General features: G+C 27.1%; 1 protein-coding gene across 5 annotated transcripts; it reads left to right on the top strand.

Moving 5' to 3' along the window:
* The first annotated feature begins 57 nt into the window (after nucleotides 1-57).
* LOC107442514 (Transmembrane protein Pmi) lies at nucleotides 58-9220 on the top strand. Of its 5 annotated transcripts, none has more exons than XM_016056103.3 (2): nucleotides 58-193; nucleotides 6809-9220. In XM_016056103.3, the coding sequence occupies exons 1-2, from the start codon at nucleotides 168-170 to the stop codon at nucleotides 7320-7322; spliced, it is 540 nt and encodes a 179-aa protein (XP_015911589.1). In that variant the 5' UTR covers nucleotides 58-167; the 3' UTR covers nucleotides 7323-9220. The 5 variants fall into 5 exon arrangements, with proteins under 5 accessions (XP_015911589.1, XP_015911590.1, XP_042909217.1 ...); XM_016056104.3 differs by having other exon boundaries at nucleotides 71-207; XM_043053283.2 differs by having other exon boundaries at nucleotides 130-263.
* Nucleotides 9221-17747: the final 8527 nt, after the last annotated feature.

Below are 17747 nucleotides of genomic sequence, written 5' to 3'. Positions count from 1 at the left end.
CTGCGAGTCTCTGAAGTATTTATAACTTGAATTCATTTAATCTTAATCGTATCGTATCGTTTGTTGTTATTATTCTTTTGTTTATATTGAAGACATACATGATAGAAAGTTAGAAATCGTTTGATAATATATTTTCTATACATCTTAAATCTAATATATTTTTAAATATGGATGATTATGATGCTTCAGACAGGTAAAGACTTCAAAGTGCGATTTTTTACTCATATTTAATTTGTGTTTTGCAGTTATATGGCATTTCAAAAGTAAGATAGACTGTCCTTTAAATGCCCGTTAATAATATCTTTTAATTTGTTTTTCAATTTCACCTCATAACCTTTATTTAAAATCATAGTTTTTCCCATAAGAAAGTCTTAAATTATTTTTATTACATAGGCTTATGAACATTACTATCAAAATAGGATAATAATTTAATTTTATACTAATGAAATCTAAGTTTTTGTGACAAAGCCTTTATGAATGTCGACTTCTTTTATTTTTGTTAAAAAATATCAATAAAAAAGTTTTAAGAAATTTTTTTCAACAGGCGTTTTATTTCTAGATAAATCCTATCGGTAGAAAATTTTCATGTTATCTACACTTGTTGAACTATCTAAAGCTAAACTATTTAAAAATAATTGCCATAATGAATGTAAGTTGTGAAGGTAAATTTCAGCTCAAATTTTCAGAAGTGTTAGCCACATCAATGTATTGCAAGTATTTATCAACAAAATATTTAGATAAATTTTTCTTTAAATGAATATTATACCCAATTTTATAAGAACTAGGTTATGTCTTAAGCTTGCTCATATCTTTTACTGATATTCGTTTTTTGATTTTTATGAAGATATTTTAGTATTGGTACATATTCACGCCAACAACCATTATCTACGTGTTTTTTAACAGGCAAAATTTTAAAAGTTACGCCCGTATTCACCATTGACCCTAACCCTCAGTCAGAGTTCAAAACAGGTTTTATGAGAGCAACTCTAGGTCAGAGTCCAAAATTTCATTTCACCGTGTATGTAACTGCGAGTTACTCTAACCCAGAGTTAAGTAACTTTAACCTGAAGATGTTCCCGGTTAGAGTAACCGCGCAGGCGCAGTAAACGAGTGTTTCTTCATTTACTTCGTTTTCGCCGTTGGTATTTTTTAGATTTCTGCTCTTTTTCGTTTGATAATTTTAATTTTAATGTTAATAATGTTCGGTTGCTTTTTTTATGTCATTTTTTTTTACTAGATGTAACTATAATTAATTTATATCAAATAAATGCTCATTAATAAAATGAAAATTAAATTTTCTTGAGTTAATATCTTCAACAGAAGATACTATATATCTTTCTCAAATTATTACTAGCAGTCGTTACAGCACTTAACTAATTTTTCACTCGAAAAAAAAGTCGTGGATAATAAAGATTGCGGCTACAATAATTCAAATGAATAGTGTGAGTAAGAAGATTGTAAATAATTTAACTAACTTTTACTTATTTTTTTAAAAGAAAGAAAGCAATCGATACTTGAAAGAAATATAAAATTTAAAAAAAGAATATAATTCATTAATGTTTTTAGATTTCAATAATATTTATCGAGATGATAGATCTTGCCCAAAAATAAAAATAGTTTAGAGTTGAACTTCCAAAATAATGTGCAATATTTAGATATGAAGATAACGAAAAGAATTTAAAAATTTTTTAATCCATAAAATAAAGCTACTAATTAAATTTAAAAACATATACATTATTTTAAATATATATTAGAAATTATGCTGAAATAAATATTACTTAATCAATGCAAATTTTGATCCGAGGTAACATTTTAACTACACAATAATTTGCATCAAATAACTTTGCAAATCAGGAAATTTAGAATTTTATAAGCATAAAATAATCTGCTGAATATTTCAAAAAAATAGGATCATTTGGAAGAGATTTATTGCTTAAAACTATATGAAATTAAAATGCCCGTCTTTAGTTATAATTTTTTATATATAGCCTGACTACTTTATGACATATGGGGCATAATATATATATATATTATATATGGGGCATAATATATATATATATTATATAACTGATATATTTCCATGTACAATTATCTAAATAATAAAATTTTTAAAGGCATAAAATTTTTTTTAAATTTTAAAGTTTCGGAATATTTGTTCCGATTATGACATTTTTCTTTAAAAAAATTGTTATCTTATTCACCATATCACCGACGTCGATTCTCTCTTATCATCAGCAGATGGCAGCACAATAGTAGTCATTTATAACTTCTGAATAATATGAATGTGTTGATTTATGCTTATCTGTACTAAGAAGTTTATTATATACAATTTCATTTAAAATTAAAAAAAAAAAAATTTTTTTCAGTGGTTTAAGTTATCGATAATATGTTATGAAGGGGAAGAAAAAAAAAGATTAAAAATACGCGCATAAGGATGATAATGATGTTAGCATAATCCCCTTGATCATAGTGTAAAATAAAAGTATTAAATAATTGTGTGAAATAAAAGTATTTTTAATTGAATTTCAGTTACATTTCTATGGTTGCTTGCGGCTTTATGATATCCATAATAATAAAATATCTAAATTCATAATAATAAAGCTCGGATCCTTTTGCTCATCAATACAAGTCAGTTAGGAAAACGAAACTAAACATATTTTTTATTTGACCAGTAAAAGAGAGATTCAAATTTAATTACTCGATGCAATCTTTTTTTCTTCTTTTAATAGAAATTTTTTATAAAAAAATAGCAACGAAAATTGAAAATAAACGCTGTTAATACGGCTATAAATCTACCGCCTGTAACTGCCGGTCAAGTAACCCGCAGTTAAGAAACCGACGGTCAAAAAATATTGGTGGAATCGCTTTTGAACTCTCGGTCAAAGTTTCGAAACTGGGGGTTTAGGAACTGGGAGTTACACGTTAGGTCAGAGTCAATGGTGAATACGGGGGTTAGTGTTTTGTTGGGGGTGTTTGGATGTAAGTTATACCTTTTATATTGGTTCCCTGCTGTGCTGATTCATTAAAGTTTCTTTTGGCCACTGCTCTGAAATGGCCAAACCTTGTTGATTATTTTGATGTGGATACTGATGACAAAATCTTCATCTATCTATAATTTATTTCAAAGAAATCATCTTTTCAGAATTAATCTTTTAACTTAGCTTCAAAGGCCACTTAACATTACAATAATAAATTGCATCGAATAGAAGTGTTAATCTGTTTAATAAGGTTTATATTAAGTCAGTCTATTTGACATTTTTAGTCCTTTTTGCGATTCCATTATTTTCATTTTTTTTTTTAATTGACGAAATATGTTTTATATTTTCAATGTTTCTTTAAATTGAAAGTTGTCGTATTTCTTTGAATTGAAAGTTACAAATTAATGAGAAGTATTCATTTTATAAAGTAAATTTATGTAGTAATGTTATTTTGTATCTTTTTAAATAATGTTGAAATAGGACATTTTCATGTGTATAGTAACAAGTAAAAGGATACTCGTTTTAATTTTTTTTTTTTTTTACTTTTTTGTTTTTTGTTTTGTTTATCAATATGAAATTTTTATTTGCATGTTAAGTTGAGTTGTAGTTTGTTAATTAGTGTTAATATATGAGTATATTCAAAATTTACAGTTACCTAATCTTTTTTTTTATCATCTTTGTATATTTGTTAAATAAAAATTGGATAGTTTTTTTAGCTGCTTATTGAAAATAACAATAAATAATTAAAAAAGTTTTATGAAATATAATGATTTAAAATATTATTTTATTTTTTTGTTTTAAATAAAATAAAGATATGTTGTTTGAAAAGAAAAAACTTTTGACATTTTTTTCCCCAACTCTAGTTATAAACAAGGTCAGTAAGTTGTTGACGATTTAAACCCTGGATAAAACAGTCACGTCAACAATCTAAAAAAATTGCATTGATATATTAATAATATTGATTTAAGAACATACTACATGTAGTGTTGAAGCTGAAATATTAAGTATTACTTTTCTTGTATAATTTAGCATATGTTATGAAGAAAATTTATTAAGAAATAGCCTTTCTCATAATGCAATTATACTTTAAATATATTATCACTAGAAGTGCTAATTTCTAAGAATTTTTTTCTATTTTATTATATTAAAATTAGTAAATAAAATAAATCGTGGATAATTCTATTTATAAATGAATTTAGGCTTGTAATTTGGAATTTGTATTGTGTAAAGAAAAGAAAGCTTGCAAATTACCTAAAGCAGCCAAACAAAATAAAAGTTTTTGTAATTTTTATGTATCAAATATATTTTAAAGTAAAGCATTCCCGCCACAGCCCTTTGTGAGCTAGGGGGTCTTGGAGGATATTGCTCCACAATTTCGTAACCAACGGCATGATTGTGGCAATGGGGTAAGCATTGTGCACAAGTAGCCTTTACTTCCCTGACAAGCTGGCACCCATCAATCTGCTGCTGGGTGGGTTTCAAGCTACCACTGCGGATTGAACCAACACCTCCTAGAAAGAACAGGCCTCAGCACGGGTTACCATAAATATCCCTTAATAGTCTAAACGTAATGACATATTTTGTATTTTCAACCACTGCGCAGCTTAGTACCCCTAACGTAATGACATCTTTCTTATTTTTCGTCTACTGCGCAGTTAACTTTGTCACATCGGACTACTAAATTGATCCGTGCTGAGGCCTTTCTACTTCTAGGCAGGGCCGGATTTACGTATAAGCTAAATAAGCTGTAGCTTGGGGCCCCGAGATGGCAAGGGCCCCCAGATCCAATTTTTTCCTTCTTTTTTTAAAGATTTATTCGGAGCTGGAGCCCTATGAAGCCTAAAATAATTTTTTTTTCTTTATTACATTGGCGAACGCTTTTCAAAATCTAATAGAAGTTTTTACAAGTATAAAATAATAGTTACTTTTTTAACCAAAAGAGCAATAAAAAGGCCTTTTGACTGATGAAAATATCCTGTAGCTATCAGTGATGGGAGTAGTCCATGGATCCTTAAAAGCGGTACTCCATGGAGTAGTCAAATAGCCGCCTCAATTTACACTGTGGGAAATGTTTTCAGCTCCTTTAAATTGCTGTGGGCTCTTTTGTCCACAGAAACACCCTTTTGCCTGATTTCTGGGCAAAAAATTTCTAGGGCTGTGGGAGAATCTTGTTTAGGGCCACTCTGTTTCGAGATTTCCGTTGTGTCTCATTGTCGTTAAGGAGCTTCTCGTTTAATTTTAACTTTTCTCTTTTGCAAAATATATGTTTTCCAATTTATTACAAAAGCTTTTTTTCCTTTTAATTATCCTAAATGTTTTAACTAGCTTAATTGTTTAATTTACTTAATTATTGTAATTGATTTTAATTTGTTATTCTCCAAATTAATCATGCATGAATCCGTGAACTCCTTTCTTTATTTATTTAAATGGTGGGCCACCATTCAATTCCCCCTTTGACAGGCCCATCTGCTAAAATTCTTGATTTGGTTTATTTTGGATGAAATTGAGATAACAGATGTGATTTTACTTTAATTTTACTTACTGCTAATAGACAGAAGCAACATGTGATATTGCTTGATAGAGCATTGAAATCAAGTGATCATCAGCTAAACAAATGTTTAAATATATATGTAAAAAATATTGTTCAAACCTCCTGNCTTAATCAAAAATTATAAATGTATAATAAAGAATTTCATTCTAAAAATCTGAAATTATTTCTGTACTTATATTAAGAATTTTTAAATAACTCTCTAGTGACATTTCTTTTTTCAGATTTGATTGTTTTACACCTTTTTACTGTTAATCTCATGTTTCATATACATAATTATTTTGGATACATTCCTGATTATTTATTGTAAATTAGATCTTAGAGATTGAATCTATTCCTTATTTTATTTTCAGGTGAAACGTTTTCTTGTTTATTTTTAGTTTTTAATTTGAAATATTCAATGGACAATATATTAAATTTTCTTTAGATACCAGATTATCATCTTCTATGCTAAATAAAATTTTGTTTGATGTGCTTTTTTTTTCTTCTTTATAAGGGATAATGTTTTTATTTGTCTCTTTAATCTGTATGCATTTTGATTACGTGATATATTACAATATTCTTTGTAAAAAGAAACATAATAAAAAACTTGACTGATAGATTTTTATAAAGTATTATGGTTTTCTTTTCTTTTAATTTATTTTTTTCCAATAAATGTTTTTGACAATTTTGATTTTAAGTAAGATATTGCATAAAAAGTAAGTAACTGTATTTTTTATGCGCAAGTCTTTCATATCTTTTAAACTGTTAAGAGATTGAAATGTTTCTATCAATTGCTTAAAAAATAAATTGGGGTCAACACGTCACTTGCGTGGATAGCATTGTCAGGTGCATAAATATGTAATAGTCAAAATTTGATTCTAAATTTTACTTTGTACTTTAATAAATATAATTATTGTTAATTATATATTGATGTATGCTTATCTGTTAGTAAAACATTTTTCATGCAATGATTTTGTCAGTATCCATCTAGGTTTTTTTATGGTTTCTTGAGATTGATATAGATATATTTTTTTACTAATATCTGCTACTTAAAATCACAGACAGAATTTTAAGGTTTCTTTTTAAGAAAATATGCTGGTAGATTTTTGTATTGTGTGAATAAATTTTTTTAACATCGAATGGCAACTAACTTACGCAATATCTTTATTCTATTATTTGATTTTGTATTATCATTATTACAGCCCAATGAAATGATTCCATTTTTATAAGATGTTAAACATATATGTAATGCCAATTTGCATTACTGATATTTGATAACATTATTATTGTTTACTTTCAGAGATATTCTAAAACACATGAATATTGCAATCATTAGAGAAATCTATGACGGGGAGAACGCTCATGAAGTTTTTGAAAATGAACTAGATCGTGCTTTAGAATCGAAGTGCTCATGTATAGTGATAGAGCCAACTAAACTCGGGGAAGAAACTGCAAGGTGGATTTCTGTCGGAAACTGTCTACACAAGTCTGCAATTTTAACCGGCTTCGGATCCATTCTATCTAGTTTTGCTTTTCCGGATAGTGTTTATGGTAATTTTCCTTTGTGTGGTTTAAGCTTGCTGTGTACTGGAGTGTATGCCCTATCCTGGCAAAGTGATCCCTGTTGTAAATACCAAGTTGAGACAAATCCTAGAAATCTTGAAAAGCTTCCTCTTCATACTTTAACGTCCTCTTCTCCCGTCGTTCTAGTTCGGAAGGATGACACACGTAGAATTGTTCTGCATTCTGCAATAACTTTTGTAGCTGTTGCTGTTTGTGCATTTAGAATATATAAAGGTGTAACATCTGCATAGTATATTTTTTTACATTGTCCGTAGTGTAATTGATGAATTTTATTCTATTGTAAAGAGGAAATGTTGATATATTCAAAGTTAATGAAGGAAATCTAAGTTGAGATTATTTCCATATTAAGTGATGTTTGCAGAAATTTTGTATTTTTAGTTTAGTTCTGGTTACATTTATTGCTATGTTTTATTGATAGAGCAATTAATGAAAGTGCATTTTAATATATTTCTTAAATCTGCTCACATCGGGTTATTATCCATTTTAATATTGCTTTTGTTACAATATTTTGATTCCTTTCATTAGTTTCAGTAATTCATAATGATATTAAGTTTTTATTTTTATTTTATGAAAAATTTATAATAACTTGGAACTACTAGTAGGGTTAGATTTTTTCTTTTCATTTATAATTTAAGTTACATTACACATGTGCTATGCATAATAATTACACAATATTATTATTATTTTTTTACTAAATTTGAATTAAAGCATTTTAAATTAAAAAGTGGAAATATATTGCTCATGTGAATTTCCTACCCATAATATATAATACAATTTCTGTTAGTGTAATCCAGTAATTAATAATACATATTATGTATGTTAACATGATGTCTAGCAATTCAGAATTAAATTGAGACAAACAAATTTCAGTTTTGCAGTTTAAAAGTTTTTTTTTTAATCATTTTAAAGCATGTTGTAATAAAAAATGTTTATTTTTTAAAGTGAAGATGAAAGGTAGGTGTCAAAACTGGATGATTTTTAAGCTATTTAAATTGTGAAATTATTTTCTAAATCGAACGAAAAAAAATTCTCCACGCTTAATTTTACTGCTTGGATCTCCTGAACAAATTGAATTGTTTCGAGGAATTTTTACTGAAATTTTGCTAATTAAATAGTTTTAAAAGTTTGACTAATTTTAGCTATAGCTATATTTCTTAATATTTTATATTCCCAGCTAAAAAATAAGTACAGACAAATCTTTTTGTACCAATTTTGTGAATTACAATTGCTGCAAAAGTGTAACCAAGTGTTTATTAATATTCATAAAGTGAACAAAATACAAAATTTATAATCATAAAGCTTTTTTAGTTATCATGACTTTAACTGATTAAAATATGAACCTATCTTTTCCTCAATATTTTAGCCTGTTTCAGAAATTAAAGGCAGTCAGCCCTCATATTAAAAATAATACTTAAAGGAAATTTAAAAAATTTCAAAATTTTTCTTCTTTATCCTTTTCAATATTTTATTACTAGTAATGTTACATAGTTTTTTTTTATGCTGAAAATTTGTTTTTTTATTAATTATAAAGAACTTTTTGTGTGTGCGATTGTCATATTTTGCTGTATATTGTAAGAATATGTAACAACATACTTTTTTTTTATTTTACGATTCAAAGTTATTTAAAAATGTTATAAACTTAATCAAAAATTATAAATGTATAATAAAGAATTTCATTCTAAAAATCTGAAATTATTTCTGTACTTATATTAAGAATTTTTAAATAACTCTCTAGTGACATTTCTTTTTTCAGATTTGATTGTTTTACACCTTTTTACTGTTAATCTCATGTTTCATATACATAATTATTTTGGATACATTCCTGATTATTTATTGTAAATTAGATCTTAGAGATTGAATCTATTCCTTATTTTATTTTCAGGTGAAACGTTTTCTTGTTTATTTTTAGTTTTTAATTTGAAATATTCAATGGACAATATATTAAATTTTCTTTAGATACCAGATTATCATCTTCTATGCTAAATAAAATTTTGTTTGATGTGCTTTTTTTTTCTTCTTTATAAGGGATAATGTTTTTATTTGTCTCTTTAATCTGTATGCATTTTGATTACGTGATATATTACAATATTCTTTGTAAAAAGAAACATAATAAAAAACTTGACTGATAGATTTTTATAAAGTATTATGGTTTTCTTTTCTTTTAATTTATTTTTTTCCAATAAATGTTTTTGACAATTTTGATTTTAAGTAAGATATTGCATAAAAAGTAAGTAACTGTATTTTTTATGCGCAAGTCTTTCATATCTTTTAAACTGTTAAGAGATTGAAATGTTTCTATCAATTGCTTAAAAAATAAATTGGGGTCAACACGTCACTTGCGTGGATAGCATTGTCAGGTGCATAAATATGTAATAGTCAAAATTTGATCTCTGTCTATTTAAAAAATAATTTTTCAACTATTGTATTTTATGTGTTATTACTAGAGCCCGGAAGTTCAGGCAAAATGCCATAAATGCCCTTTTCTGCCTTTTTTAAACGTTTTCTTCTAAAAAAGCCTTTTTCTTTCCTTTTGTTCATAAATGCCTATTTCTGCCTAATTTAAAATTTTTCTGCAAAGCTTTTTGTACTTTTGATCGAGCATAAATTTTGAAGTACAGAAATGGTTGACTGTCATCCAACGTATTGTCATGCATTTAAGATGATTAGGACTTTATTCCTTTTGGGACAACTCCCTCCCTCTGAGGCAGTGGTCACCCCTTGCACTATACAATGGCTATTCATCTGAGCTGATAGGGTACTCGTGCTTGAGTGAGCAAGGCAGGTGAAAGACATTTTTCTGTCCATGAGATTGACAGTGTTTGTTGTTTGAATAGAGAATAGAATACAGAATACACTTAAAGCTGGAAATGCGTAAAAGTTTTATTTCCTAATATGATCCATCTAACGTGCCTTGCTCATGCATTGCACAGGATAGCAGAGGAAGTAAAAGGTCTCTATCCTGAGGTAGACTCGCTTGTTTCTAGTGTGAAAAAAGTATTTGTGAAAGACCTTCAAGTGTTCAAAGAAATTGCACCAGACATTCAATTACCTCCTAAACCGATCCTTACTAGATGGGGAACATGGATTTCAGCAGACTCATACTTGCCTAGATAGCAACGAGTAAGTTTTGCCCCTTCCTCTTAATTAATTCCAGAAAGACTGAAGCTCACTTTGGGGGAAGATGTTACTTTCAGCTATTCATATTGAACCTACCTCAGATTTTTTGAAACAATTTACTGCTCAACTTTTAACTTAACTAACTTTTTTATAACTTTTAACTTAATTTTTTTTTTTGTATTACATTAATTAGGTCTCAAAGTTTAAAGTCATATTATATGAAAGTTGAGTCAGCAACTTGCGAGCTGGGAATCTATTTTGTTTCTATTATACTTAAGGCCTCTTTTCCAGTTCATTTAATGTTTTTTTTTAATTTTTTATAACCGTCGTTGAACAGCCGACCCAATTTTTGTGTTTATGACTACTAATGTTCAACTTCGTAGCCTTGTAATTTAGAACCCAATCCAGAAGACAAGGGAACTCCTGGATCAAGTATTGGGAGAAATTTGCCTTCATGGAGGACTTTTTAATGGTGCTAACCCACATTTGCGTTACATGGAGAAGAAGACCATGAGAACCCCCAACGGTTAGCCTGACTGCAAGGGGACTCTAACACATGATCCATCTACCACTGAGGTTATTTCACGTCAGGACTGTGGTCGGTGACCCGGTTCACCTCATTGGAAGGCCAACGCTCTATCCCCTGAGCCATCGCGGCTCTCATTTAATGCTTGTCTAATTTCGGCGAAGGCAGTTAAAGACCATGAAAGTTGTACGAAATTTCATTTTCTTAATATTTAATGTTACTCCAAATGTACACCACACATGTGTTGATTTTTTATGTACTACTCATTGGTATGCATTCACAAAAATAGCTTTATTGGAGACTGAACTGACTTATATTAAATAAAATACTAATTTGTGTTCTAGTATTTCACTATACTTAGAAAGATATTTTGAACTCAATTCAATGCATTTGAAAACTATTATTCAATTTGGTTCATTTGCTAAATGTGTTGAAATTTTAAAAAAATATTTTATCACAAAAATTGAGAGGCAGACCGCAAACAAAGTGAGATAGAGAGCTATAATAGAGGCCGTATGCTCCAATTCGGAGTGAAAAGAAATATATATACATATGACATGAAAATATTAAATGTCACATACGTAAAATACACGCACACATTATCTCTCTCTCTCTCTCTCTATATATATATATAAATAAACTAAAACATGTTATAATTATTGAAACCTCAATTGGACTAATTTCTTATCAAAAGTCAATTTAAAGACATAAAACTGTAAGTTGGTTTAATATTTTTTAACCAGAACTTTAAGAGTTTCAAAGCAACTAAACATTTGTTTTTTAAAAAAATAATAATTAGTGAGCAATTTATTAGTGAAACATTTTAAAATTCTGTACAGATTGAACAGTTAATTGAATAAAATTATACTAAATTAATGATGCAAAGGGCTCAAATTTTTAAAGCAATTAATCTTCATCAGATAAGATTTGATTTCATCTTCTAAAATTATTTAATAAGTATATAGCCCTTGATTAACCTTAAACGAAATTCATGATAGGATAATTTTATTCACAATTTTTTTTTCTTTATTCAAGAACCCTAAAATTTCTGTAACAACAAATTTAGAAAAATTTATAAAATCCTTTAATCATAGTAGTATAATTTTTGTGAAAGTTTCTGTAGTTCAACCAATCAATTTTTTAGAATTGATGGGAATAAGGGACAGAAAACAAACAGAATTTTGTGAATTTCCATAAAAGTTGCCTGCATGATAAATAATATAAACATAATATATCAGTTTCTCAATCTTGTCACAAAAATCAGGTAAGGTATTATAAAACTTATAGGAAAATGTCTTTTTTAAATGGGATGAATTGAAAGAACATGCTTGGAGCAATTTTTTAGATGAATTATTTTCTTGAAATATAGGAAATTAGCTTGATATGTTGCCCAAAGTTTATAATTAAATAATATAAATATACAAAATAAAACTAATTAAATAATATTATGCTTTACAAGAAAAATTTAAAAAAAAAAGTTCAAATTTCAGAGCTAAAAATCATNTTACGAAATAGCTCAGCCATTTATGATAGCATTTCCAAGTTCCTATATGGTTGAAGCCGGTTTCAGTCACGTAAATTCAATCTTAACTAAGAACAGAAATAAATTAAATGTGGAGTTTCGAGGGGGATTTAAGATTAAAATTAACAATTTTGAACCCAATATAACAAACCTTGCAGAAAAAAAAGAAAAAGAAAACACCAGGTACATCCATGTCATTGATTAAGAAGCAATAAATCCGTAGTGTTACTTTACTTATTATTTCTACTTACTTATAATTACTTATTATTTCATAAATATTAAGGTATTTATGTTTCAACATTAATATATTTTTCATAAAACTATTTTACACTATGTACTATTACTTTAATAAATGTTCAAAATCATAAAATAAATGTACAAACACAGTATCTAATAGAGTTTTATTTTAATTAACAGAAAATTACTTTTATGGGGGTCGATGGAGATTTCGAAAAATTATGAAGGGGTCGATGATCAAAAAAGTTTGGCAATCCCTGATTTAACTTGTAGAATGAAAAGTAGAATATATCCTATGGTAAATAAAAAAACTCATCGATTTTCTTACCTATTATAATAATTTTATGTTTTTAATCATAAATTCACATTGATTCATATAAAAAATTAAATCAAGAAATCAAAAGAGAATTACAAAATTTATACCATACATTACCAGGCATGACTTTTCCCGGAATGTTTGTCTAGATTTAAAATAATTAAAGGAAAGTTTTAGAGCTTTGGTAGCTCAGTTCATATTTATTCTTTTTTTACAATCTTGGTTAATAAGAGTAGTAAACTTTCAAAACATTGTTCATTAACCAAATTGTTTGATGACGTCTTCACAAAGACTCATAAGAGTAAAATATTCATGACCATTTAAATCCTTTTATAATATGTTTTCAAACATATGACAATTTGGAACAACTTAGTACATTTTTGTGTAATTATACAGCAATTTTTATACTTAATCGTTGTAAGTAAAAAGCTCATGTTGAAAATTTTCTTTGCCTAATCTGCTTTTGTTTTAAATTTGAATTGAACGAGTTATTTACAGTTAAGAAAAATACGTCCGAAGTAAGTGGTTGTAATTATTATCTTGCCTTATTAAAATGAAAAAAGAAGGAAAGAAAATGTCGTTTGAATTATTCTTTGTGTTTTACTCAACTAAGTATTTTTTTCTCATAAAACATCAATATTTATGTATTTTTTAGCATGTATTTACACATTGGGAAAAAATGTCTGGTCAAAGCTACCAGAATATAGTAAAATTTAACCATTTTTCCAGCTTTACACCAAGAGCTCTATAATTTTTACGAAGCGATTTTGTAACTATTTTAGTAAATGGTTTCATGTGGTAAAGCTTGGTAATTGTGATAAAATTTTGTAATTTTAGCATGATATTTTAGAGCATGCTTCAAAAACCATTTATTCGGTTAAATTAACTTTTCTGTTTTGTATTCTTTACTAAATGTGTGGTTATAAGAACTATAATTTTGAAAACCAAAATTTCCGGACAACCATTACCAATTGAATGAGTAAACTACTAAATAAATGGTTGAAATACAGTATATTTAGGATTTTACTATCAGAAATATGGTTCATTTTATCAGAAATGTCATTACCGTACAGTACCGTGATATTACCAGAATTATTTCTCCGTGCATTACTTAAGGAGGATATTAAAATTATTACATGAAAATATTTGTTAAAATTATTAAGCATTATAAATTAAATCTCCTAATAAAAGCAAGGATTGATCTACATGGATCAAATAATTTTGCAATAACTTTGGGTTTTTGAAATTACGTAACAAAACATTTGTTAAAACGTATGCTTATAAAAGTAATTATAGAAATTATAGTTTTAAATATATAAGGAAAGGTTTTTTACACTAAAACTGATGCAAGAAACAAAGGCTAAATTTTTTGAGCTTCGACAACAAATAAAAAAAAATTATATAATTCAAATTTCTTGTTCAAAGAAAAAAAAAAGTTTGGAGTCAAGAGCTGAAAAAGAATTTAAATGAATTAATTTTTTGTTTTGCTTACAGTAGACTCAAAGGTGACGTCTGGTGGTTAAGCGGTAGGGCTTCGCCCTGTCGTGCCACAGGTCCATGGTTCGATCCTCGGGCCGGGCAAGGTTGACTCAGCCTTTCATCCCTTCAGTGGGTTGATAAATGAGTACCAAGCATACTTGGGAACTAAACACTTTGGGTTCCGCGTTCGGCTGACCACCTGACCGGAACATCTACTCCTGCACCCCAGAGCCCAAGGTCAAGAGAACTGAGATGGACACAGTAGGCCTTGGCCCTCTATGGGCTGTAGTACCGCTGAGTTTAGTTTAGGCTCAAAGGTATTCCTAAAATCTCTATACATTTCCAAACTTTATTATTATTTTTTTTATCTTCACGAAACTGTTTCATTGTAAATTCTCTACTTGAGAATAAGAAAGTCATACTAGGCAACAAAAAAGAAAGGCAGTAAAAAATTTTTGATTAAAAAATTCATTATCTTGTCTCCTAACTTAGAATGTTTTAAGTATTATTATTATTTAACAATTCTTTTAAGTATCTCTTAGAAATATAGAAACTAGTTTATTGGAGATAAAAAGCTAATTAAAAAACCATTCTCATATATGAGTAAATAAAGCTTTTATTCTCATTTGATATTGAATGGAATTAAATATTTCATGCTTGCAAAGCAACGCAGTGAGTAAAAGTATTTATGAGAGAAACAGCACAACTATCGACAGCATAACACACAGTCATGATAAGAACGAAAGAAAAAAAAATAAAGATGACGCGAATAACACTGATGAAAGAGAAATTTTTTATATGGAAATAAAGAGCGGACTTATATTACAATCAAAATGTCGGATTATTTGTCATGCATCTTCATTGAATAACCTGTATAAATAACCCTTTGATGCAAATGGGGCACCGGTGCCCATTTTATAAATTTTTTTCTTTCGTTTTAATAACAAGCAAAATTATATTTTAGCATTTATTTTTTTATAACGCAAATGATTCTAATAGCTCTCAAAAAATCTGTTAGATTATCGAATTTCATTTGTACTAAAATTTAGAATCCAAAAGAAAAAAAGAAGTAGATCGAAATATTTTTTTTATTCATAATCAAATATTATATTCATAATCAAATATATATACAAGATTTTGTTAATTAAAGTAATTTTAATGATGAAGTTTGAAATAACAAATAAGGAATAACAAATTTGAAAAATTATTATTTGGAAGTGAGTAACGTTTGGCAAATTTTTAATTTAACGTAACACGCTATATTTCATAACCATAAATTACTAAAATGCAAAATATAGTATTTTCCACTGATTTTGAGTTAAATTAATACAGAATAATGAAAAAGTACATAAAAATAATGTTTAATAAAAGTTATAGGTATTAAGGTTTGAAACCTTATTACAAAAAAACTTTTAGTGAATGCACCTGAAATAGAAATGTATTAAAAATGATTCATTATATTCATTTGCATTATCATTCACATAATTTTACATCTCAGTTAAATAAATTTGGTTCCAAAATTTTAGAATTAATAGAAAATTTATTAAAACACACTTAAAACTAACCGTAAAATTTATAAACTTCTGTATGTCACTTGAATGGGATTGTAGTAATGATTTTTAATTGTGTCACTAAATTACCATACTTTATTAAAAATATTATAAATATTTCATTCGTCAGAAATGTGTGTAGCGTAGTAAGAATGGTAGCAATTTTGGATTTATATGAAACCAACGTTACTCAAATTGTCAATGATAATATTATTTTTTTCTTGTATTTATGATTTTTATAGGTTCCATAGACATTGTTAATTTAAAAAAAATCACTACAAATATTTTCATATCCAGAAGATTGTATTTGACTCTTATTTAAAAGTGCTTAATTTATGCGAGTAAAAACAAGATTTTTATAAATCAATGTGAAATACCAATTCAAATTATGCCCTGATCAATAGCAAGCAGTTTTAAAAACTTTTTGTTGTAAGTTTGCAACAATTAGACAGTTTTAAATTTCATTTTGACAAATTTTCAGCAACAATCGTTATTTAAGTGATTTTCTGTTGTTTAACAATATATTGTTTCAGTTATAATACTAAAATTTCAACAATTGAAAACATCAATAAATGTTTCATTTTTTAAAGAAGAATTTCATTCTAATTTTTGAGCTTGTGAGTTATACTATAACGTTTGAGCTTAAACTTGTAGAGTGATTAATAAGTGGAAAAAATGTTTGGTTTCATTAGAAACTGGTTGATGTGCTTGGGGTTTTGTAAACGTAAGCATTAACAATAGCTAAAATATTTACATTTTAGATTTTCAATAATATTTCACTAATCAGCTAATTGAGCTATCAAAACATAATGAAAATTTATAAAAATATCTAAAAAATGATTTATGTGATTAATATGACGTTGAATGCTAATCTTATTTAATCTGAGTTTTTAACACACTCTTAAAATCTATATTTGTAAACATTTAACTTAACAAAAGTTGATATTTGCTAATATTATTAAATATTCATTTTATTTTGAGTTTAATTTTTTTAATGACAAAAAGCTTTAGACCTATTATTTAGAATGTGTTAGATTATATATTAATTCATTATACTTAATATTACTTATTTATTTCTCTATCATAAAACTCCATTAGCAGTCTGCTTAATAGAGCATTCAAAATTTAAGTAACAAATCTTGATGATTGACATAAACTGTTCACTGTTTATATCATTACAAATATTTTTAAAATTATTTCGATTGCGCACGTACAATAATATTTGTTCGTTGAAAATAGAATATTCAATTCTCATGATGTAGTTATTTTTCCACAAATAAATTCTTTTCTATTTAGAAATTTGTATAATTTCATAAAAAGGACGTACCAAAATTTATCAAAGGTTTTCAATTATAGTAGAATACAAGCTCTAATTTTTTATTTTTTCTATTTTAACTAAATAATTGTTAGCTTGGAACTATATATAAATGCATGCTTTTCAATTATCATAAAGTCTGATTTAAATTAATTACTTATTAGTAAAACTCATAAAATTCAACTTTAATATTACGCACTCTATAGTAAATTATACTGTGATTCGCTGAAATAATGTGCCTACAATAAAATTTCTTTAAAATTTATTTTTCAAATTTCTCTAAATTTTCTTTTTTTTTTTTTAAAAAAAAGGATGATTTAGATTACTTGTTAATAAACTAAAATTGGAAAAAAAAAATTTTTTTAGCTTACTTTAGTCATTTTAAGGGAAATAATTAATTAACAGAATTTTTATTCAAAAATGCTAAGATTCCCCCGCCCCCCGTTTATTTCGACTTTATTACTCGAAACAGTTTCATAAATGTGTTAGAAATTTAAATTATACGCAATTTCATTACTATTATATAATATGCCTTATGAGGTAAATATCGGTTATATTGTTTTGCAGCCAAGAGAAAAAATAGAAAGGCGACA

The sequence above is a fragment of the Parasteatoda tepidariorum genome, chromosome 2 (genome assembly GCF_043381705.1).
Source record: "Parasteatoda tepidariorum isolate YZ-2023 chromosome 2, CAS_Ptep_4.0, whole genome shotgun sequence".
Classification (NCBI taxonomy): domain Eukaryota; kingdom Metazoa; phylum Arthropoda; class Arachnida; order Araneae; family Theridiidae; genus Parasteatoda; species Parasteatoda tepidariorum.
Note: the sequence above shows the minus strand (reverse complement) of the source record. Positions and strands in the feature narration are given on the sequence as shown.